This window comes from Heterodontus francisci, chromosome 1, assembly GCF_036365525.1.
Source record: "Heterodontus francisci isolate sHetFra1 chromosome 1, sHetFra1.hap1, whole genome shotgun sequence".
Classification (NCBI taxonomy): Eukaryota; Metazoa; Chordata; class Chondrichthyes; order Heterodontiformes; family Heterodontidae; genus Heterodontus; species Heterodontus francisci.
In genome coordinates this window covers 138,108,487-138,133,352 of record NC_090371.1, presented here as the reverse complement: position 1 = coordinate 138,133,352, position 24,866 = coordinate 138,108,487, and the positions used below count along the sequence as shown (strand labels likewise).

At 44.2% G+C, this 24,866-nt stretch overlaps 1 protein-coding gene across 1 annotated transcript in view; it reads left to right on the top strand.

Moving 5' to 3' along the window:
• LOC137372650 (beta-klotho-like) overlaps positions 1 to 23,583 on the top strand; it is a 49,198-nt gene extending 25,615 nt beyond the window's left edge. Inside the window, exons 2-5 of the mRNA XM_068036654.1 lie at positions 9,955 to 10,459; positions 13,764 to 14,029; positions 14,202 to 15,375; positions 17,319 to 23,583. Coding sequence (XP_067892755.1) covers positions 9,955 to 10,459; positions 13,764 to 14,029; positions 14,202 to 15,375; positions 17,319 to 17,650 — 2,277 coding nt within the window. The 3' untranslated portion in view covers positions 17,651 to 23,583. The remainder of the gene's footprint in view (positions 1 to 9,954; positions 10,460 to 13,763; positions 14,030 to 14,201; positions 15,376 to 17,318) is intronic.
• Positions 23,584 to 24,866: the final 1,283 nt, after the last annotated feature.

The window sequence follows — 24,866 nt, the reverse complement described above, 5'->3', positions numbered from 1 at the left end:
ATATTTGTTGTAAACTGTGTAATATTACTTTAAATACTAGCCATTGCCTGTCTGCCATCAAATCTTTTTATGTATTTTCCCAATCCATCATAGCCAACTTGCCCTTCATACCCTCATAGCTTCCTTTGTTCAGATTTAAGACCTTAGTTTCATAAGAAATTATATCTCTTTCAAACTTAATGTAGAATTCTATCATATTGTGGTCACTATTTCCTTATGGCTCCTTTACAGCCAGGTTATTAATTAGCCCTTTTTCATTGTATAATACTAAATCTAAAATAGCCCGATCCCTAGTTGTTTCTTCCATGTACTGCTCCAGAAATCCATCTTGTACACACTCCAGGAATTCATCCTCCACAGCATTAGTGCTAATTCGGTTTGCCCAATCTTTATGTAAATTAAAATCACCCATTATTACTGTATTGCCCATGCTACATGCAGCTCTAATTTCCTGATTTATACTGTGCCCAACTTTACCACTACAGTTTGGTAGCCTATGAACAACTGCCACCACTTTTTGCTGCCCCTTGCTGTTCCTTAGCTCCACCCAAACTGATTCTACATCTTGCTCCTTTGATCTAAGATCTTCTCTCTCTAACGTATTGATCTCATCCCTTATTAACAGCACTATCCCACCTCCTTTGCCCCTCTGCCTATCCTTCCTAAATGACAAATATCCCTGAATATTCAGTAACCGCATTTCTGTAATGGCAATTAAATCATATCCATTTACCTCTATTTGTACCTTCAAATAATCTACCTTGTTGCGAATGCTGTGTACATTCAGAAAGAGTGCCCTTAACTTTGTCTTAACATTATTCCTCATTCTGATCCTATTTGATGTTTGCCTTCATCTCATCTGCCTTCCGATTTTGCTTATTACTTCTTTACTTCCTGTTACCGGTTTTGCTTTCCTCCAATCTGAGCTCCCTTAGTTTCCCATCCCCCTGACAATTTAGTTTAAAACCTCCCCAACAACACTAGCAAATCTCCCTGCAAGGATGTTAGTCCCAGTCCTGCTAAGGTGCAATCCGTTCATCTTGTACAGGTCCCACCTACCCCAGAACAGATCCCAATGCCTCAGAAATCTGATGCCCTCCCTCCTGTACCAATTCTCCAGTCATGTGTTAAATCACTTAATCCTCCTATTCCTATGCTCATTGGCATATGGCACTGGGAGTAATCCTGAGATTACTGCTTTTGAGGTCCTGCTTTTTAATTTCTGTCCCAACTCCTTAAACTCTGCTTTCAGGACCTCATCCCTCTTCCTACCTATGTCATTGGTACCAATGTGGACCACGACCTCTAGCTGTTCCCCCTCCCCCAGAAGAATGTCCTGCAGCCACTCTGTGACATCCTTGACCCTGGCACCAGAGAGGCAACATACCATCCTGGAGTCACATATGCGGCTGTAGAAACACCTGTCTGTTCCTCTAACTAATGAGTCCCCTATCACTATTGCTCTTCCATTCACTCTTCTGCCTCCCATCCTGTGCAGCTGAGCCACCCGTGGTGCCACAGACCTGGCTGTTGCTGCACTCCTCTGAGGAACAGCACCTGTCTGCAGTTCCACAAGTTGTCACAGCCCAGTAGAATGGTATAGTGAAGCTTGGAGTGCATGGCGCTGTCTCACAGTTTGTGCACGTTCTGTTGGCCACACCCAAACAGAGTGATTTCAGCATGAAAATGCTCGCCTACCATAGGCAGTAATATTGCTAAAATTTTCGAATAGACTTTGGAACACGCCCAACCTCGTCAAAATTGATGTAATGGCTTGCACTAACCCGCTATCAATCTGGCGGCCTGATCCAGCCACCTAGTGTCTGTGCCCAATACCCATTTGGCATGACGCCTCTCAACGTGTTTTCCAGAGGGCCTGTACTAACTTGCAGATTCCCTCTGTAGGTCCAGAATAACTCTGGGGACTCAACTCCCTTACTGAACTGAGCCCTTTATTTGAGTCTGCAAGGGTCCAATCTCACAGCTACAGTGCAAATAATCTTACCCTACACAAATGCAGATCTGCCCACACTGCATACAATACAGTCAAAAGTCAGATCCCTCATGCTGTTGAGGATCTTCCCAAACATGCTGTTGAGGATCTTCCCAAATCTGTGAACTTGTACCTCGTTGGAGATGGGGGAGTTCAGAATCGGAAAAAACTCCACTGCTGCCACCATATTATGTTTGCTTCTCTTAGTGTTAGTGTTGACTATACACAAGAACCAACCACACATAGAGGATCAATTAACATTTATGTAGGTTCTTTATTTATAATTGTACTGCAGGTATAAAACTAGCAGCAATCTTACACAGGTCTGGTCTGGATACCTACTCTCTACAGACTCCCACCGAGTAGAATTTACATGGTACATTACATCATTTCTCTTATACTGTTGCACACTGAAAACATAACCACACCTTCTTAAAGATGTACCACATCAGGGTGGCACAGTGGCGCAGTGGTTAGCACCGCAGCCTCACAGCTCCAGGGACCCGGGTTCGATTCCGGGTACTGCCTGTGTGGAGTTTGCAAGTTCTCCCTGTGTCTGCGTGGGTTTTCTCCGGGTGCTCCGGTTTCCTCCCACAAGCCAAAAGACTTGCAGAGTGATAGGTAAATTGGCCATTATAAATTGTCACTAGTATAGGTAGGTGGTAGGGAAATATAGGGACAGGTGGGGATGTTTGGTAGGAATATGGGATTAGTGTAGGATTAGTATAAATGGGTGGTTGATGTTCGGCACAGACTCGGTGGGCCGAAGGGCCTGTTTCAGTGCTGTATCTCTAATCTAAAACAGCATCCAGCTCTATCTCACCAACACCCCTTTCGACTTCTCCACTGCCTCTGATTTGTAAAATTGTTTGTCCGACATCGAGTATTGGATGGGCAGAAATTTCCTCCAACTAAATATTGGGAAGACCGAAACTACTATCTTCTATCTCTGCCACAAACTCCATCTGCTAGCCACTGATTCCAGTCCTCTCCCTGACTAAGGCTGAACCAGACTCTTCACAACCTTGCTTTCCTATTTGACAGCTGAGCTTCTGACCCCATATCCACAATCTCACACAAATTGCCTATTTCCAACTCCGAAACAGCACCCAACTCCATCCCTGCCTTAGTTCATGTGCTGCTGAAATCCTCATCCATATCTTTGCTACATCTAGACTCGACTATTCCAATGCTTGCCTGGATAGCCTCCCATCTTGCACCCTCCGTAAACTTGAGCTCATCCAAAATACTTCTGACAGTATCCGAACTTTCACCAAGTCCTGTTCTCTCATCACCACTGTGTTCGCTGACCTACATTGGCTCCCGGTCTGGCAACACATCGATTTTAAAATGCTCACCCTTGTTTTCAAATCCCTCCATGGGCTCGCCTCTCCCTATGTCTGTAACCTCTTCCAGACCCACAACCCTTCAAGATCTCTGCACTCCTCCAATTCTGGCCCCTAGCACATCCCCGATTTTCATTGCTCCACATTGGCAGTGGTGCCTTCAGCTGTCAAAACCCTAAGCTCTGCAGTTCCTCCTTAAACCTCTCCACCTCTCTGTCCACCTCTAAGATGCTCCTTAAAACTATATTTTGAGCCAAACTCTTGGTCACCTGTCCTAACATCTCCTTATGTGGCTTGGTATCAAATGTTGCTTCTTGTGAAGAGCCTTCGGACAATTTACTAAATTGAAGGAACTATATAAGTGCAAGTTGTTGTTGTTGAGTTAGCTGAGCTCAGCTGTGCAGCAATAGGAACTCAGGAATGCCTTTTGTCTCTAATCTAGAAATGTTTCCTGATACGATTCAGTGATACCCTATTGAATAGTCGATATTAGTTAGGACAGGATTGGGTTTGGCTGTGGTGTCCTCCACAATTAAACACCCCTCTGGCACTTGGGGCTGGATTTTTCTCTTTGATCAGTTTATTGTGGAACTGTACTTCACCCTGCCAATGTTACATCACCATGACCCTGTCCAATTTTCCTCAGTGAAGCTTCATTAAATAATCAGGTTGGAGTCCCAATACAATTAGAACCCACTACAGGGAGCCGTCCCCTAGTGGAGAAGGGGCAAAAATGAGGTATTGTTGAATAATCAAAGCAGCTGCAGAATCCTGAAACAGTGGGCTGGATTCGATGAGCCCGCCGCCGATCTTGGCAGCGAGATTAAATAGTCAGGGCGGCCTACCCCCACCAATCATATGGAGGGAGCAGGCTGTCCGTCCTCGGCAATGGCGTCAGCTGCCCGTGCACAGGCGCTGACACCATTTTTAAAGGGCAGTCAGCCCTGCTGGCTTATTTAAATATTTAAAGACATATTCAATAACATTAAATAAATACATTTCTTTTGCCCCTCTCCCAACCCCCTCAATAACAAATACATTAACTATTTGCCCTTCCCCCAAAACGCTTACCCTTAACATCTGACCTTTTCTCCCCAAACAGCTCAAAGTTTAAAGTACAACCCCTCCCACCGTCCCCTACACCCATGACGTTTATTTGACCCCATCCCCCTTCCTGCACTGATAAACCTACCTCCTCCCCCCTCCCCGCCAGTGTGACGCCTTGTTTTCCCAGAGGGGGGTCTGAAGGCGTGGGAGTGACGGCTGACATGATCAGAGGTAAGTACATGTAAATGCATTAATTCTATTAATTTGAATATGGTGATTGTGGTCCCATCACCAAGCAGCGGGGGGGCTGCCACATGCTTTGCTGCTGCTGGGAGGGTCAGGCCAGGCCCTGTTGGCATCGAGGTCCGTGGCAGGCCTCATCCGGAGCCATCTTCAGGCCACTCCCCGCCACGGATCTTGATGTCGAGGGCTGAACAAAGAACAAAGAACAAAAAAAATTACAGCACAGGAACAGGCCCTTCGGCCCTCCAAGCCTACGCTGATCCAGATCCTCTATCTAAACCTGTCGCCTATTTTCTAAGGGTCTGTATCCCTTTACTTCCTGCCCATTCATGTATCTGTCTAGATACATCTTAAAAGACGCTATCGTGCCCGCGTCTACCACCTCCGCTGGCAATGCGTTCCAGGCACCCACCACCCTCTGCGTAAAGAACTTTCCACGCATATCCCCCCCTAAACCTTTCCCCTTTCACTTTGAACTCGTGACCCTAGTAATTGAATCCCCCACTCTGGGAAAAAGCTTCTTGCTATCCAACCTGTCTATACCTCTCATGATTTTGTACACCTCAATCAGGTCCCCCCTCAACCTCCGTCTTTCTAATGAAAATAATCCTAATCTACTCAACCTCTCTTCATAGCTAGCGCCCTCCATACCAGGCAACATCCTGGTGAACCTCCTCTGCACCCTCTCCAAAGCATCTGCATCCTTTTGGTAATGTGGCGACCAGAACTGTACGCAGTATTCCAAATGTGGCCGAACCAAAGTCCGATACAACTGTAACATGACTTGCCAACTCTTGTACTCAATACCCCGTCCGATGAAGGAAAGCATGCCGTATGCCTTCTTGACCACTCTATTGACCTGCGTTGCCACCTTCAGGGAACAATGGACCTGAACACCCAAATCTCTCTAAAATCAATTTTCCCCAGGACTTTTCCATTTACTGTATATTTCACTGTTGAATTGGATCTTCCAAAATGCATCACCTCGCATTTGCCCTGATTGAACTCCATCTGCCATTTCTCTGCCCAACTCTCCAATCTATCTATATTCTGCTGTATTCTCTGACAGTCCCCTTCACTATCTGCTACTCCACCAATCTTAGTGTCATCTGCAAACTTGCTAATCAGACCACCTATACTTTCCTCCAAATCATTTATGTATATCACAAACAACAGTGGTCCCAGCACGGATCCCTGTGGAACACCAATGGTCACACGTCTCCATTTTGAGAAACTCCCTTCCACTGCTACTCTCTGTCTCCTGTTGCCCAGCCAGTTCTTTATCCATCTAGCTAGTACACCTTGGACCCCATGCGCCTTCACTTTCTCCATCAGCCCACCATGGGGAACCTTATCGAACGCCTTACTGAAGTCCATGTATATGACATCTACAGCCCTTCCCTCATCAATCAACTTTGTCACTTCCTCAAAGAATTCTATTAAGTTGGTAAGACATGACCTTCCCTGCACAAAACCATGTTGCCTATCACTGATAAGCCCATTTTCTTCCAAATGGGAATAGATCCTATCCCTCAGTATCTTCTCCAGCAGCTTCCCTACCACTGACGTCAGGCTCACCGGTCTATAATTACCTGGATTATCCCTGCTACCCTTCTTAAACAAGGGGACAACATTAGCAATTCTCCAGTCCTCTGGGATCTCACCCGTGTTTAAGGATGTTGCAAAGATATCTGTTAAGGCCCCAGCTATTTCCTCTCTCTCTTCCCACAGTAACCTCGGATAGATCCCATCCGGACCTGGGGACTTGACCACCTTAATGCCTTTTAGAATACCCAACACTTCCTCCCTCCTTATGCCGACTTGACCTAGAGTAATCAAACATCTGTCCCTAACCTCAACATCCGTCATGTCCCTCTCCTCGGTGAATACCCATGCAAAGTACTCGTTTAGAATCTCACCCATTTTCTCTGACTCCACGCATAACTTTCCTCCTTTGTCCTTGAGTGGGCCAGTCCTTTCTCTAGTTACCCTCTTGCTCCTTATATATGAATAAAAGGCTTTGGGATTTTCCTTAACCCTGTTTGCTAAAGATATTTCATGACCCCTTTTAGCGCTCTTAATTCCTCGTTTCAGATTGGTCCTACAATCCCGATATTCTTTCAAAGCTTCGTCTTTCTTCAGCCACCTAGACCTTATGTATGCTTCCTTTTTCCTCTTAGCTAGTCTCACAATTTCACCTGTCATCTATGGTTCCCTAATCTTGCCATTTCTATCCCTCATTTTCACAGGAACATGTCTCTCCTGCACGCTAATCAACCTCTCTTTAAAAGTCTCCCACATATCACATGTGGATTTACCTTCAAACAGCTGCTCCCAATCTACATTCCCCAGCTCCTGCCGAATTTTGGTATAGTTGGCCTTCCCCCAACTTAGCACTCTTCCTTTAGGACCACTCTCGTCTTTGTCCATGAGTATTCTAAAACTTACGGAATTGTGATCACTATTCCCAAAGTAGTCCCCTACTGAAACGTCAACCACCTGGCCGGGCTCATTCCCCAACACCAGGTCCAGTATGGCCCCTTCCCGAGTTGGACTATTTACATACTGCTCTAGAAAACCCTCCTGGATGCTCCTTACAAATTCTGCTCCATCTAGACCTCTAACACTAAGTGAATCCCAGTCAATGTTGGGAAAATTAAAATCTTCTATCACCACCACCCTGTTGCTCCTACATCTTTCCATAATCTGTTTACATATTTGTATCTCTATCTCACACTCGCTGTTGGGAGGCCTGTAGTACAGCCCCAACATTGTTACTGCACCCTTCCTATTTCTGAGTTCTGCCCATATTGCCTCACAGCTCAAGTCCTCCATAGTGCCTTCCTTCAGCACAGCTGTGATATCCTCTTTGACCAGTAATGCAACTCCTCCACCCCTTTTACCTCCCTCTCTATCCCACCTGAAGCATCAGTATCCTGGGATATTTAGTTGCCAATCATGCCCATCCCTCAACCAAGTCTCAGCAATAACATCATACTCCCAGGTACTAATCCAAGCCCTAAGTTCATCTGCCTTACCTACTACACTTCTTGCATTAAAACAAATGCACCTCAGACCACCAGTCCCTTTGCTTTCATCATCTGCTCCCTGCCTACTCTTTCCCTTAGTCACACTGACTTCATTATCTAGTTCCTTACAGGCTTTAGTTACTACCTCCTTACTGTCCACTGACCTCATTTGGTTCCCATCCCCCTGCCACATTAGTTTAAACCCTCCCCAACAGCGTTAGCAAAAGCACCCCCAAGGACATTGGTTCCAGTCCGGCCCAGGTGTAGACCATCCAATTTGTAATAGTCCCACCTCCCCCAGAACCGGTCCCAATGTCCCAAAAATCTGAACCCCTCCCTCCTGCACCATCTCTCAAGCCACGCATTCATCCTGACTATTCTTTCATTTCTACTCTGACTATCACGTGGCACTGGGAGCAATCCTGAGATTACTACCTCTGAGGTCCTACTTTTTAACTTGGCTCCTAACTCCCTTAATTCTGCTTGTAGGACCTCATCCCGTTTTTTACCTATATCATTGGTGCCTATGTGCACAACGACAACTGGCTGTTCACCCTCCCCCTTCAGAATGTTCTGCAGCCGATCTGAGACATCCCTGACCCGTGCACCTGGGAGGCAACATACCATTCGGGAGTCTCGTTTTCGACCACAGAACCGCCTATCTACTCCCCTTACAATCGAATCCCCTATGACTATAGCCCTTCCACTCTTTTTCCCGCCCTTCTGAACAGCAGAGCCAGCCACGGTGCCATGAACCTGGCTACTGCTGCCTTCCCCTGGTGAGCCATCTCCCTCAACAGTATCCAAAATGGTATACCTGTTTTGGAGGGAGATGACCGCAGGGGACACCTGCGCTGCCTTCCTGCTCTTTCTCTGCCCTTTGGTCACCCATTCCCTTTCTCCCTCAGCAATCCTAATCTGCGGTGTGACCAATTCGCTAAACGTGCTATCCACGACCTCCTCAGCATCGCGGATGCTCCAAAGTGAGTCCATCCGCAGCTCCAGAGCCGTCATGCGGTCTAACAAGAGCTGCAGCTGGACACACTTCCTGCACGTGAAGGAGTCAGGGACATCAGCTGCTTAAAATCCAGCCCAGTAAATGGGCATAATCCAGATTTAGTGAAAGGAGAGGACCAGGAAAAGTCAGCAAGCCTACTAATAGGGTTAACGTGGTGCATTTCCTGATCCTTCTCATCTCTCTCCTCATAAAACTGAGGAACAGGGGATGTCTGAGAGAAATCCCATTGTTTCTGAAGGAGCACAAGTCAGCAATATCTCCCACCCAAAAAAAGATCTTTTTTAATTATAACTAATGAAGCTCTCAGCAAAAGGGAGGGCCTAAAATTAAAGGGGAGAGCAAACAATAGGAAAATAACAGAAAATATAAAAATATAAATCAAGCAAGAGAAATAGCAGGTGAAAAGAAGGATACTGTGCTTCTTACTTTACTATGTTCCTGGTTTAATGCAGAGAAGGTATAGTTTCCTGGTCCATCCCACCATCCTCAATGACTGCTTGTGGCTCGTTTCCCAGAAACACTTTCATAGAAGTGGCCTTTAGGGTTGCTTGTTGGTGGTCCACACGCAGAAAAGTAGTTAAGGCCAGCACTAAAAAGGGGTTTGCCAGCCTTCTCCACGGGAAAGCACCAACGTTTAATCCCAAACATTGGATGAGGCCTGGAATACTAACCAGGAATGCGTTAAAGTGAGAAACACAACTTCCTCCCACTCACCTGCTCATTCTGTTGCTTATTTTATATTTGTATATTTTCTTTCATTTCCCCTTTGCTCTCCTCATGTTTGACAACAATCCGCAGGAGCCTATGAAACTGTAACCCAGCACCAGTGGCTGTCTTCAGAAAAAGAGGGAGGAAAGCTGGGGGGAAAGAAAAGAATCCATGAAGATGATGTTGCCAGACTGGCAGATGCCACTCATTAGAAGGAATTGTCATTCACTGTCATTTAAAATGTGACCTGTTTTGATGTACCGAATAGCTCACATATAACAAATGATCCCGCAAGCCAGCTCTCCCAGTGGAGAGCAGCATTTGCAGAGAGCACATACCGAGGAATGGTGGGCTTGCAGCCTATGATTTCCCAAGGTGTTGGGATAGCCGATTATACAATCAGCTATAGGATTCTGTGGTGGATATTTGCATAGTGGCATATATTTGTGACAATGCAGTCTGCTGCCCTAAAGAATAATCATCGTTCCATATATTTAAAAGGAGTCTGAGATCTCTGACCAGATTTTGCTGCTATTAACAGCTCGGTGTTAAATTGTTTTCTTCTTGCAGGCACATGCGACCGTCTGGCACACTTACGACAGGCAATTTCGCAAGTCACAGGAAGGCTTTGTGTCCATAGTATTGGGCTCTCATTGGATTGAACCACAGAATGACAGCTTCAACTATAAAAACTTCCAGATGTCCATGGACCTTGTGCTAGGGTGGTTTGCCAAACCGATCTTTGTGGATGGTGACTACCCTGACAACTTGAAAATACAAATCAACCCTGCTTTGCCTACGTTCACTGAAAAAGAAAAGAGTTTCATTAATGGAACTGCAGATTTCTTTGCATTTTCTTTTGGTCCATATAACTTTCGATCACTGCAAGACATTCTCAAACTTGGAGATCGCATATCTCTCCATCTTGGGCGGGTCCTCAACTGGATTAAGTTGGAATACAATAGCCCCAGGATCTTAATTGCAGAGAATGGATGGTTTTCCGAAAGCCATGTTAAAACAGAAGACACCATTGCTATTTACCTTATGAAAAAATTCATAAACGAAGTGCTAAAAGGTGAGTGCATTTTACTGTAGTAACATCTCGATATCCAATTATTTTTTTGTTCGTGGGATGCAGGTGTCACTGACTAGGCCAGCATTTATTGCCCCTCCCTAATTCCCCTTGAACTGAGACCATTTCAGAGTCAACCACGTTGTTGTGGGTCTGGAGTCACATATCGGCCAGACCAGGCAAATTTCCTTCCCGAAAGGACATTAGTGAACCAAATGGGCTTTTACAACAATGGTTTCATGGTCATTATTAGACTAGCTTTTTTTTAAATTCTAGGTTTATTAATTGAATTCAAATTTCTTTATTTGCCGTTTTGGGAATCAAACCCAAGCCCCCAGATCATTAGTCTGGGCTCTGGATTATTAGTCCATTACCACTACGCCACAGCCTCCCCTTGACTACTTTACCATTTTTACTCCGATATTAATTAATGTTCAAAGCAAGATTATAACTGTTAATGTAATATTACTATATTGCTGTAGAAACAGGGTTGAAATGTTACTCAAGGTACAAACATTTACACCTGTGAGCCTTCACAGAATTTTCCTGGATCATATATGAACAAAATTGGGTATGCAGAGCATAGTGAGTGTTGCAGTGAATTGGTGTGTTATCCTTCCACTTCTGGGCTTAGTCCAGGCTGATGGAAAGCCTCCTCTGTCTCTTCACTACATGCATCCTCTGTGAAAAAGGTTTGAGTAGTCTTAACCCAGTTCTTAACGGTCATTGGCCCACTTCATATAACATTCCATTTGACCAAACATTTGGCACTAACGCTGGGCGATGCAGAAGGATGGCTGCTGTGGAAAATGCTGAAGATGGGGTACTCTTCTAAGGTTGGAGTCAAGGGGGCTGAAAATCCTTGGCTCTGCTCTGGCTGTGGAAGTACAGCAGAGCTGGACCAAGTGCCCTCTGTTCTGGACCCAACTGGAATATTCAGGGTGGGGTCACTGAATTTAGGCAGGTATGGTGGGCACTAGCATCGATGTGGGCTCATCTGAGATGCCAGAGGAAGGGTTAGTAAATGTAGTGCTACATGATCCCTGGCACCCATCTCACCCACGTGCTGGTAAACAGGTGGATCAGCTGCTTTGATAGTGGGGTTGACCTGAAGGATTTCCAGGGCTGACCCCAGTTGGCCCCACTTCCACTGTTTAGCTGACTATGTCTGCTTCATCCGGTGTCAAGGTGCCTGACCAGTAGGGAGTCAGGGCTTGAGGAAATTCCCATCATGGGAACTCCATCTCCTGAGACACATCACCACTGACATCATGGACAATGTTTAGGTTGGACACAGATTCAGTCAACCCCAAACTCCATCGGAAATTGTGGGTTGGGACTTGGCTTCTCTGGTCTCCATCTGATTTCCCTAAGGCTGCGCTGGACTCCCAGCCAACCTCTGCTGGAATGCACTTCTGGCCTTGCATAAATTCAGCCTAATATCCCTTTCCTCAATAAGTACACATTTACTTCTTCTAAAGTCATCCATTTACCTCTACTTTCATTGTCACTAATGTGCTCCTTCCCTCCGAACTTCATTTTCCCCATCTCTTTCTTTTACTGCTACCCACTCCTCACTCTTTCTATCACCCACTCCCCACTCTATCACCCGCTTCCCACTCTCTCTATCAACAACTCCCCACTCTCTCTCTATCACACACTCCTCACACTTTCTATCATCCACTCCCCACTCTCTCTACCACCTGCTTCCCACTCTTTCACTATCACCCACTGTCCTCTCTCACTATCACCTGTTTCCTACTCTGTCAACCACTCCCCACTCTCTCTGTCACTCACTTCCCATTCTCTCTAACACCCATTCCCCACTCTCTCTAACACCCATTCCCCACTCTCTCTACCACCTGTTTCCTACTCTTTCACTATCGCCCACTCCCCTCTATATCACCCACTCCCCAGTCTCTCTATCACCCACTCCCCACTCTTTCACTATCACCCACTCCCCACTCTCTATCACCCACTCCCCACTCTATCACCCACTCCCCACTCTATCACCCACTCCCCACACTCTCTATCACCGACTTCCCACTCTCTCTATCACCCACTCCCACTCTCTCTATCACCCGCTTCCCACTCTTTCACTATCACCCACTCCCCTCTCTATCACCCACTCCCACTCTCTCTATCACCCGCTTCCCACTCTTTCACTATCACCCACTCCCACTCTCTCTATCACCCACTCCCCACTCTCTATCACCCATACCCAACTCTCTCTATCATCCATAGCTCGGTTTTTCACTATTACCCACTCCCCATTCTCTATCAACTGCTTCCTACTCTCTCCCTATCACCCACTTTCCACTGTTTCACTATCACCCACTCCCCACTCGCTCTAGCACAAATCACCTCTCTCTCTATCATCCACTCCCCACTCTCTATACCACCCACTTTCCCAGTCTATCACCCACTTCCCACTGTTTCACTATCACACACTTCTCACTCTCACTATCATCCACTCTCACTATCACCTACAACTCACTCTCACTATCATCCACTCTCACTATCACCTACATCTCACTCTCACTATTGCCCAATCCTCACTTTCTCTACCATCCACCTCTTACTCAGATTTAAATATGAGCTGTCCTAATAGATGCAGGGAATAGATGGACATTAGAAACATTCCTGACCAGCAGAAATTTGGAGTTTAAGTCACTCTCAGTTACCGTTTTGCACATCCTAAAATAAGCACTATTAAAGATTCTTCAGGGAAAAAATTGTGATTTAAATAAGAGTTGTGAATTTCTTGAAGATTGTCCCTGGGGCTTTTCAATGGTTTAACTGATTACAGCTGTGGTAAGAGGATCTATTCAGACTAAGAAAGGGTGCTACAGCTGGTGTCATGGCCTCAGTGCCTCTGGGTTAGGGAGTGATGATTGGCCAGTATCCCAGTCCTGTACATTAACTGGCTGCTGGAAGTGCATGCATGTAACTTTTGGATGAGGATAGGATCATGCTCAGTTGTACTACATCCTGTGGTTAAACAGCTCACCAATACACATGGCTATACATATAAATACTACTTGGACAAGGTATCAGAGGGTGTTTGGCATTCAGAGGAACCAAACGCCAGAAAAGAATCATGTGACCAGGGGAGAAACTTGGAAGAAAAGCTAGAAATAAAATAGAAAACTACTCTTTTGTGCCACAAAGCAAACTTGTGCAGAATCAAAATTAGTTAATGTGAGAAAATAGACAGGAATGCGTCAAAGAAGGCTTGTATATAAAACACGTCAATATCTCCTAATGCCTTTTGATCATTAATTTGATTTGTTTTCATTCTGATTAGCTATCCGCTTTGATGGAGTCAACGTGTTTGGATATACAGCCTGGTCCCTAGTGGATGGCTTTGAATGGCAGTTTGGCTATAATATTACACGGGGATTGTTTTATGTGGATTTCAGCAGTAAGAACAAGTCCAGGATTGCCAAATCCTCTGCACTCTTCTATAAACAGATTATAGAACAAAATGGTTTTCCGGTGACTGAGGTTAGCCAGATGGTGAATGGACGGTTTCCCTGTAACTTCTCCTGGGGAATTGCAGAGACAGCACAGGTAAGAACATTTTCTCTGAATTACAGGCTTTATTTTCGAACTTCAAGTTGCCAGCTTGGATCCTTTCTCACTGGAATTTTGAAATTGGAAAATTGCACATCTGTTAGCTGCAATGTTAGAATTGTACACCCAAAACTGTAGGCCTCTTGTTAACTTTTTTCTTTGGTTGCAGGTCAACAATGTGGTTTTGTCCCCTGAATTTGTTGATCACAACCTTTACATTTGGAACTGTAGCGGAGATCAGAAACTATACAAAGTCAGTGGAGTGACTAGGTGGCCTCGTCGACTTCAGTGCACTGATTTCAGCAACTTCAAACAACATGTGGCCTTGGTGAGGAAGATGAATGTGACTCACTACAACTTCGCTTTCAAGTGGTCCCAGATTCTACCCCATGGCAATCTGTCCAATGTAAACAGAAGTATTCTAAGTTACTATCGATGTATCATCAGCGAACTGTTAAAACTGAATATTGCCTGCACTGTCACTTTGTATCATCCAACATATCGTGATATTGACTTACCTGCACTACTGCTGAATAAGGGAGGATGGCTCGATAGACAAACTGCCATTGCTTTCAATGATTATGCAAAATTGTGCTTTCAAGAATTTGGTGATTTGGTCAAATTGTGGCTCACTATGAATGAACCAAACATCAATGTTCAGAGAAGCACCAACACCTACAGGGCAGCACATAACATGATCTTGGCTCATGCCCTAGCTTGGCATACCTATAACAGAGACTTCAGGAATAAGTACCATGGTCTTGTGTCTCTGACATTGCGTGCTGACTGGGCAGAACCAGCAAATCCCTTCCTTGAATCCCACTGGAGAGCTGCTGAAAGGGTCCTGCAATTCCAAATAGCCTGGTTTGCAGATGCCATTTTCAAGACTGGAGACTATCCGCTCATGATGAGGGAATATATCCTCTTTAAAAATAGAAAACGTCTCTCCAGTTCCTTCTTGCCATATTTCACCAGGGAAGAAAAACAAATGATTAAAGGAAGTGCTGATTTTTTTGCTATCAGTCATTTTACCACGAGGCTGATCCTACATAAACCAAAAACTGGAAGCAAGTATGAAATGGATCATGATGGGAGTTTGCTGAGAGATGTAACGTTGCTGACATTCCCACCCCCCTCCCATTCCCACTTTCCTTTTCTCTCCCAATCCCATTCTGAGATGGCAGTCGCACCATGGGGGATACGTAAAGTTCTAGAGTGGATCAAGTCGCACTATGGAAATATGGACATTTATATCACAGCAAATGGAGTTTGGGACAGCTCCACCATCAGTGATGAACTTCGAATATATTATCATAAAAATTATATTAATGAGGTTTTGAAAGGTGAGATTAGTATTTATATACATTGAACAAACGTTGTAAAGATATGTGATCTATATCTCATAGGCAGCTAACATGATAACTCACAACTGACCAAATTTATCCTATAGTTAAAAATTAGATTAAATAATGTGGGTAATAGATCTTTCCCAGTGGCTTAGTTTCTGGAGCGATCCAAGCCATATAAACCAGGAAGGACCCAGGTTCACTCTGAAGTCAACTGATCTCAGCTATGATTGGCTTCAGCTAGCTGGCTGATAGACCAGCCAGGGTTTCCATTTATGATTGTTGTCCAGGCCTCCTGTTAGAAAATATGACTGTCTGGATATTGGGTGAGGATAGGAGTGGGCTCAGTTGTAATGCCCCTTATGGTTAATACAGTATGAATCTAACTTTGGCGAAGTATGGAGGATAGCTGTCACCTGCAGAACTGCACACCAGCAAGAGGCAGCGGAGAAGAGAAAAGGGAAGGGCACTGGAAAAGTAATTGGATAAAATCGTTCAGGTGGAGAGGTAGAAAGTTTGGGTTTAATGGTTCACTGGACTGCTCCATATTTGGTTCCAGTGCAGCTGAGCCAGTGCAAGTGATGATTTGTCTATTGCTTGTGCACTGTGAGTTTGAAATACTTATATTTTGATTTTCTTAAAATGAACTTTCAAAGGAAAAATCGTTCCTTAATTCCAAATTGAATCTATCTCAATAACCAATGGTGTGGCACTGAACCACACAGACCAGGACAAGTCAGTGAGCAGAGGAGGGAAAACTGAAGTAGAATTCCATTTCTTATTTGTTATCGATCGATTCTTACAGGAAGCAACCACGCATATATAGTGAATGAAGGCAGGAGTGGGCTCAGAAGTAAATCCCCCTCCCTCCATGATAAAATAATGGGCTGACACTCTCAGAGGAAGAATGAGCACTTGGGCTATGTTGTAGTGCACTGTAGACACTGATGGAGTTGTATTCATAGAGAGATACAGCACTGAAACAGGCCCTTCAGCCCACCGAGTCTGTGCTGACCAACAGCCACCCATTTATACTAATCCTACATTTATCCCAAATTCCCTACCACATCCCCACCACCTACCTACACTAGGGGCAATTTACAATGGCCAATTTATCTATCAGCCTGCAAGTCTTTGGCTGTGGGAGGAAACGGAGCACCCGGCGGAAACCCACACAGTCACAGGGAGAATTTGCAAACTCCACACAGGCAGTACCCAGAACCGAACCCGGGTCACTGGAGCTGTGAGGCTGTGGTGCTAACCACTGCGCCACTGTGCCACCCACAAGTATTCTAGTGTGTGTCACTGTCTTCAGAAAAGTGATTGTCAGCTGGTTACTCCACTGCAAACACCATCACTACCAAGTCCAATCCTGAAGTCCGCATTCATACTTTTTCCAGTATAGGTCACTGGATAGCAATCAGGAGTTGGAGCCATCATGGTTTTCTTCCCCTGGTTCAGGGACATTGAGGCTAATTCTAATGTTTCCACCGCTGGTCTGGCTAAGATCAGCAAACCCAGTGCTGACCTGGAATCAAACCTGAGCCCTTCCTGGTGTCCATGGCTCAGTACCACACAAAGCAGGGCATTTACCAATGAGCTACAAGGATAGTAGAAACTGAGTTTTAAACAAACTTTGTTGATATCTTCCTCAAACAATGATTTCCAAGTCTCGACTGACCTTTGGCCGGGAGGGGGTCGAGGGGAGCCATTCTGTCTGAAGGCGACATTAGAAAGGAAAAATCAGAAGGCAAGCCAACCCAGTGCCACTATTGCAAACTGTGTAGAGCCTGGTTACAGACTGGCATTAATAGAAGCCTGCAGCATTGAGCTGCCCATGCTATCAGTCAGAGAATAATGTGTGTCTTGGAGAAAAAAAATTTTGAAATGTGAGAATTTAATTTACTTTCTTAGAAATAAATACTCCTTTTTGTCCACAGCACACCTACTAGATCAAGTCAATGTCAAAGGATACTATGCCTTGAAATTAAAGGATACAAATACAAATGAGCAATCACTGAGATTCTTCAACGCTTCTGAACCGAAGACTTCAGTAGAGTTTTACAATAAACTTATCAGCGCCAATGGTTTTCCTTTGGGAATGTCAAGTAAACAATGTTCCGTGGAGGACAGACCAAGACACTGCCCCACGTGTGTGCTTATTAAAGAAGAAAAAATATTTATATTTCTCGGATTCTGTCTTCTGCTCACTACTATATTGTTTGCTGCAATCATTTTCATACACAAGAAAAAACAAAGAAATCCATACTGAATCAAATACCTAAAACTTCATAAAGGGATGCTTGAGAGCTTGATGCTCTGGTTCATATCATTGTGTGTATTACCTGTATGTTTAGCTGTTTAGGTACCATTTTTCATTTCTGGATTTTCAATGCAAGAAAAGAGGGGAAATGCATCACTGTAACATGTTTGCATAAAAAAATGTGTAATGAGTTCTTTATATCTTCTGATGCAACATTAATGAGATACGTGGAGTCCAGTTCGTTGAAGATCTCAGGTTTATTAACAGCTAAACTATTATATACAGTACAGAGCAAACTATTTACAGAACCTTGATCTGGGTGTTCCAGTTGCAGAGTGGATCTGGCTTGTAGGCACATGACAACATCTTGGTACTTAGCTCATTAGCATACTGAGATCTTAAAGGGCCATCACTCTTAAGGCAATCATACAACATCCCCTTTCTTTCCAAAGATAAGTCTCATATACTACAAGTAAAAACACATAAAATTAGATAACATCAAAACTAGTTTTATGGGATACAGACTTTAACATTTACAGGTACAAGGATTGGGATTGTGAAATTTACAAGTGCAGAGGCTTAAAAGTCCATATGTCATTTAGGTAGTTTGACAACTCTTGTTCAGGGAGTTTGCATCTCATCTGTTGGTGTTTTTTCTGAAGTTTCTCCCTCTCTGCATTCAGTTTCTGTTGCTCTGCTTTCAGCCTGCTAATATACTCTGTTGCTTTTCTCAGGATGACCACTTCTGAGGTCTTGTCATTCTTGGAAAGTCCCGGCACCTCATCTCGAAGAGCCAACAGACAACGGTTCAACTCATTCCACCTCTGCCTCTTCAGGGCATTGCATGTACTTCGCCTCTCCTCATCCTCCGCATCTGAAGGCAAGGGCTCAAGGTCGAGGACTTATGGGAGGAGTACTTGCCTCATGGAGGTACCTGTCCATTCTGGCTCGTTGTGGTGCTTGTGGTTCTCTAGAAAGTAGAGCTGAAGGCGCGGCATAGTTATGCTGTTGCTGGATTTCCAGACTGCAACGTTTGATGCTGGCCAGAGTCTGCAAGCGGGTTCCAGTCCTTGGAGATTTCCCCTTGGCAATGCTCCCCACTGCCAGCCTTTGCTTCTCAATAGTTTCAACGTCAATCTCTTCATCTGAGTCGTTGGAGTGCGAGGAAACACTGCCTGTTGACAAAAAACATTCACCATCTAGGTTTGGACCATCATTCTCTTGGTGTGGCATCTCTGAGAAGGGGCTGATACTCTCCAAACCAGAACCACTGAGATCCTAGAAGGACTGTTACTCAATCTCAGACATCAGGGGGCTGCACACAGGGAGTACGGCATCGCCATTTGAGTCTCGCATGGCGTTGAACCTGTCTGGGTGCATTTGTTGTAAGCCCTGGACAGATTCAATGCAGGAACCCTTGGTCTCTTCTCCTGTAATGGGTACTTTGGTGACCTCGTGGATAGTCACATTGTTGAGGTCCTTACATGCTGATAGTAGAGCATGGCTACCCGACCCAAACCCAACTGGGGCCAACGACATGTGTCAGGTTCGGGTCGGGTCGGGTCGGGTCGCTCTTCCGGGTCCGGCATTCGGGCTTGGGTTGGGTCGGGCCAGGTCGGACACAGTGACAGCCAGAACGTCAAGGCGGGAAATGTGCATCCGGACTCCGCACTAATCTGCAGTGAGCAATTCCATCCAAGGTAGAGCACAACCTCTTTAATATAATCAACTTCATTTCGGTGGTCGGGTCGGGTGCGGGAAAAAATCAAAGGACTCGGGCTGGGTCGGATGTGGTTCTGTCGGGCTTGGGTCGGGTTTCAATTGCAGACCCGAGCAGGCCTTTAGCTGGTAGTCCTACCACTGCTGGCCTGCTCATATCTACCAGGTAAAATATTTGTGGTTTCCATGCCAACATGTCATAGCTGCATTGCATTGTTAATGTGCCACTGCAAGGGATGGGTGAGCCATTGTATGCAGATAGCTTTGCAGTTGTCGGTTGTATCATTAATTTCCAATGACTCCTGTACATATCCTTCAGGATTCGGACTGGTAGGATATTTGCACTAGCTCCAGTGTCAAACTTAACCTTGAGTGTATGTTTGCCAACTTTCTTTGGGCACATGATGTTAATGGTAGCAACAGCTTCCAGTTGTTTGACTTCATCAACATGATGTGTCAAGTTCACAATGTGAAGCACCTGCTCGTCTTCTGGCTGAGAATTGCTCCACTCTGAGCCGTGTTTCGCTGTGGACCTCATGTATCGACTTGCGTTTGCACTGGTCTCTGGAGCTCTCCTTGCTGTTGTTGCCCTGTTGCTGCACCTGTCTTTTGTTTGCCTGTTTTCTGCTGTGATTTCTGGCCACATCTTTGGAGCCAGATTTCTTGCATAGGCGGGCCCAGTGTCCTTTTGCTCCACATGCCTTGCACAGGTCTTGAAATGCAGGACAACTTCATGGTGAATGGGACAAACTACACTTACCACACAGCTTGCTTGCTCTTTTCGACCTGGTTATTGTGCCAATACTGTTGGATGCACCTTATGCTTGCAGATGCTGTTGTCTAGCTACAATGGCTTCGTATTTCCTGCCATCTTCAAACAGCCCATCAATGCTGTGACCTTTCTTTTTCCCCAAGAGGTCTTTTTGAAATGCCTCAAAATATGTTGAGACAATCACCAGCTCCATTAGTCACTCTGACAGCTCAGTTTCTGAAAAATCGCATTTGTTGCCCTTACTACAGCATCGACTGACAAACTGATCTATTGATTCCTGTGGCTGTTGGCTGTAGGACATCAATTCCAGGTGGTGAATTGGGAGCTGATCTTCCAGCATTTTCCATATCTTTGCAGGATCTTTATGGTCCTCTTCAGATAAGTCTGTGATATTGATTCTGTGTAATCCCTCTTTTCCAACTGCTATCAGTATTTTTAGAGCTTGCTTCTTTGATTCTACAATCACTTGGTTCGTGAAACATAACTGCATTCTGTGTTTGAAAAGTTTGAATTTGGGTAGGATATCAATGGCCTTCCAATTCATGCTGGGAAATTTGGCATCCATCTTTCTGCTGTTCCTTTGTTTTCTGCTCTATATTTAACTTTGTTCTATTCCCTCTGCGCTGTGTCCCCTTTAAGAAATTCTCTGTTATTTAGACTAGTTGCTTGGATGGAGAAGAGGAGGTGTTTGACAGCGTTTTCTGTTTATCTTGCTTGCAGCACTTAAGCTTGCCTGTTTATACAGCTGTTCAATAGGCAGTTCAATTGGGTTTTTTTTGCTAAAGTTTGTTTATGTTCTTAACACTCGATGTTTTTTTTATTTGTGGCTACGTGAATCGAGACTCTGCAGTGTTCGTGGTTTTCCTGCGCTTTTTGCTATCGGACGCCTCCTGTAATGGTGCTGACCTCAATCAGCCTGGGAGAGGAATCAGGTTTTCCCCTTTTTTTCACAGAACCTTTGATAAAAATCAATTTCTTAAGCACTTCAAAGCTTGTTTTTTTTTTAAAGTAGGAGTCATCGACCATCAGCACAATGACTCACCTGATCATCACAGATCCCTGAATGTAGCAGGACAGGTTGATAAGGCGATTAGGAAAGCATATGGAATCCTTTCCTCTATTATCCGAGGTATAGAATATAAGAGCAGGGAGGTTATGCTGGAACTGTATAACTCATTGGTTAGGCCACAACTTGAGTACTGTGTGCAGTTCTGGTCACCTCATTACAGAAAGGATGTAATTGCACGAGAGAGGGTAAAGAGGAGATTTATGAGGATGTTGCCAAGACTGGAAAAAGGCAGCTATGAGGAAAGATTGGATAGGCTGGGGTTGTTCTCCTTGGAACAGAGAAGGCTGAGGGGAGATCTGATTGAAATGTACAAAATTTTGAGGGGCCTGGATAGAGTGGAGGTGAAGGGCCAATTTACCTTAGCAGAGAGGTCAGTGACTAGGGGGCATAGATTTAAAGTGATTGGTAGAAAAATTAGAGGGGAGTTGTGGAAAAACATTTTCACCCAGAGGGTGGTGATGGTCTGGAATTCACTGCCTGAAAGGGTAGTTGAGGCGGAAACCCTCAACTCTTTCAAAAGGAGTCTGGATATGCACCTCAAGTACCGTAATCTGCAGGACTATGGACCAAATGCTGGAAGGTGGGATTAGAATGGGTGGATCATTTTTCAGCCAGCACAGACATGATGGGCCAAGTGACCTCTTTCTGTGCCTTAAACTTTCTATGATTCTACGATCGCAGGAATTAATTTGCAGTCTGTCACTCTGTGCTCTATCTCCTACAGCTGGAGGTAGGTTCTTTCTTCTTTCCACTTTTTGGGCCAGCATTTTTTTTGACCTTTCTCTCTTTTGGCTGTAGGAAGGGTAGTTGTCAAAGCTGTTTTACCTGTAGTCATGTGTTTTCACCACAGCTGCCACCATGTAATGAGTTCTTTATGTTGTCTGATGCAACATAAATGAGATGCATGGAATCCAGTTCGTTGAAGATCTCAAACAATTTTATTAACAGCTAAGCTATTATATACAGTACAGAGCAAACTATTTACAGCCTCATCTGGGTGTTCCAATTGCAGAGTGGATCTGGCTTGATTACATCCTGGTACTTAGCTCATTACTGAGATCTTCAAGGGACATCACTCTTAAGGCAAGCATACAATAAAAAGGTCACGTTAAAAAATAAAGAAGCGTGAGTTAGTAATGTCAGTTGGTTGACTCCAGTTTTGGGATGTTACTGAAGTCTGAATGGGAGACACTTTTAATCTGCTAGGATAAAGGTATTCACAGAGGTTTCAAAGAAAGTATCTTATCAAAATGGATATCAGAATGTTATTTCTTTGTAAATTATTTACAAATTGATTACATCTAGGAATCAAATATATTAAAGCAACATTTAAAACATATAAAATAGAAACAAAAAAATGTTGGAATTGCACAGAGGGTCAGGCACCATCTGAAAGGGAAAGTTAGATTTATGTTTATGTTAGCCTTTCATCAGATATGCGCGGCAAAGTGGGAGCCCTAAAGCACACAATCACTTCATGACATATAATCCACTTGTGGCCCAAGTGAGCAAGCTGCCCTATATATATTTCATTGCTTATATGTACTGGCAGACTAAGCTTATTCTAGCACAGATGATAAAGTGAAAATAGTGTGATATGCACAATTCAATGATTATCAACTGTATTACTTTTATCACGCTGAGCATGAACATAGATTGCCATGGTTATACCAAAAGACCAGTAGGAAAAATGGCCGAGACAATAATAACATATACCAAGCTCTTCTTATGGAAAATATTATCTTTCCAAAGTGGGAATATTCATGATATTCCACAAAATTATGACTTGCATTGTTAAAAAGGCTGATTGTGGCATCTCAATAAATAATGTCAGTTTTGTAACTTTTCCAATCCCAGGTGCAATAATGCTTTAAAGTGTCCAATTTCATATCCCCAAAACAAAATTTGTGCAAAGGGTAGACTTTAGTGTTACATGTGAATTGGGGAGGAATCTGAGAGTTAGCCAATAATGGGAAATCCATATCAGTTATATTAAAATGAAGCAAGCATCATCACTATATTAGAACATCAGAAGACAAGCAAAGAAGATCATATGATTTATCCAGCTCAGCAGTTGAAAAAGCTAAGGCTCAACTTCATCCTAAATGCTGTGAGGTTCACTCCCAGAGGTGGTTGTCATCTGAACTCCCTCACCTTACTTCAGAGAATTGTTAGTTTTTTTACAGGTCTTTGAGGTGGAATGCCAGTAAGAAACACACATAAGTATATTTTCCTTTGTGCCTAAGGTTAAAGAGAAATTATTTTATTGGTTTTAATGCATCAGTCAATGGGAATGTTTTTACATGTGTGTACTTGGTTTTTACATCTTGATATCAGACTTTACTGGATCTATAGAATGTAATTTTTAAAAACTTGTATATTGTTGCTGATATATTTCTTCATATGAAGTAACATAAATTATTATAGAATTAATAGTCCTGTGTAATATATACGTTACCATTGGTTTTTACATTAATATGTTTACTGAAACCCTTTTAAATCCATTTTCCCACCTCCTTTCCTGAAGAACTTATGCTGGATGCAGCTCCATATCTACCATCTGCCCTCTAACCTTACCTAAGACACTATTTGGTCAGTGTTGAGTCAACTAATCACAGCCCAAGTGAGAGCGCAGGTGCTACAATTGGTTGCATCGCTCAGCCAAGGAGAATGCAATAGGAGCCATAGTTTCTGGTCAAAATCATGTGAAGACAGGAATGGACTTGGCTGTGATACTCTCCATGCAGAATAGCCTGCCACCACTGATTGTCGAGGTTCACTCACTGAGAATGGCCACATTGCCTGTGGAACCAAATCACAGCAGAAGTCAGGAGAGGGAGAAAATTGGATGGAAAACATCAGATGCTAAAAGTAATATATTACAAGAAATATTTTTTACAAAGGAAAGGATAATAATTTTACATTCTTATTGCACATTAAGGGCATTTAAAGCTGCACTACACAGCAATTTCCTACACCTTGCCCCTCCAAAAATGTAAAAATTTTACTTTCTACATTCCAAAGATGTGGACATTCCTGGCAAGGCCAGCATTTATTGTCCACCCATAGTTGCCCTTAAGAAGTAGAAGTAGCTGAAGATAGTTGGGCCTAGGATGCTGCCCTTAGGAACTCCTGCAACGATGCTGAGATTGTTGGCCTCCAACAACCAAAATCCTGTTTCTTTGTGCCAGCTGTGACTCTAGCCTCTGAAGAACTTTTCCCATTCCCCATTGACTTCAGTTTTACGAGCGTTCCTTGTGCCGCACTCAGTCAAACGCTGCCTGGTTGGGCGATCACTCCATTGTGTTGTGTGGTACGACCACCGTGCTAAATGGGATAGATTTCAAACAGATCTAGCAATGGAAAACTGGGCATCCATGCGGTGCTGAGGGCCATCAGCAGCAGCAGAATTGTACTCAAACACAATCTGTAACCTCATGGCCCAGCATATTCCCCACTCTACCATTACTATCAAGCCAGGAGACCAACCCTGGTACAATGAAGAGTGCAGGAGGGCATGCCAGGAGCAGCACGAGGCATACCTCAAAATGAGGAGTCAACCTGGTGAAGCTACAACACAGGACTACTTGCATGCCAAACTGTGTAAGCAGCATGTGATAGGCAGAGCTAAGCAATCCCACAACCAACGGATCAGTTCTAAGCTC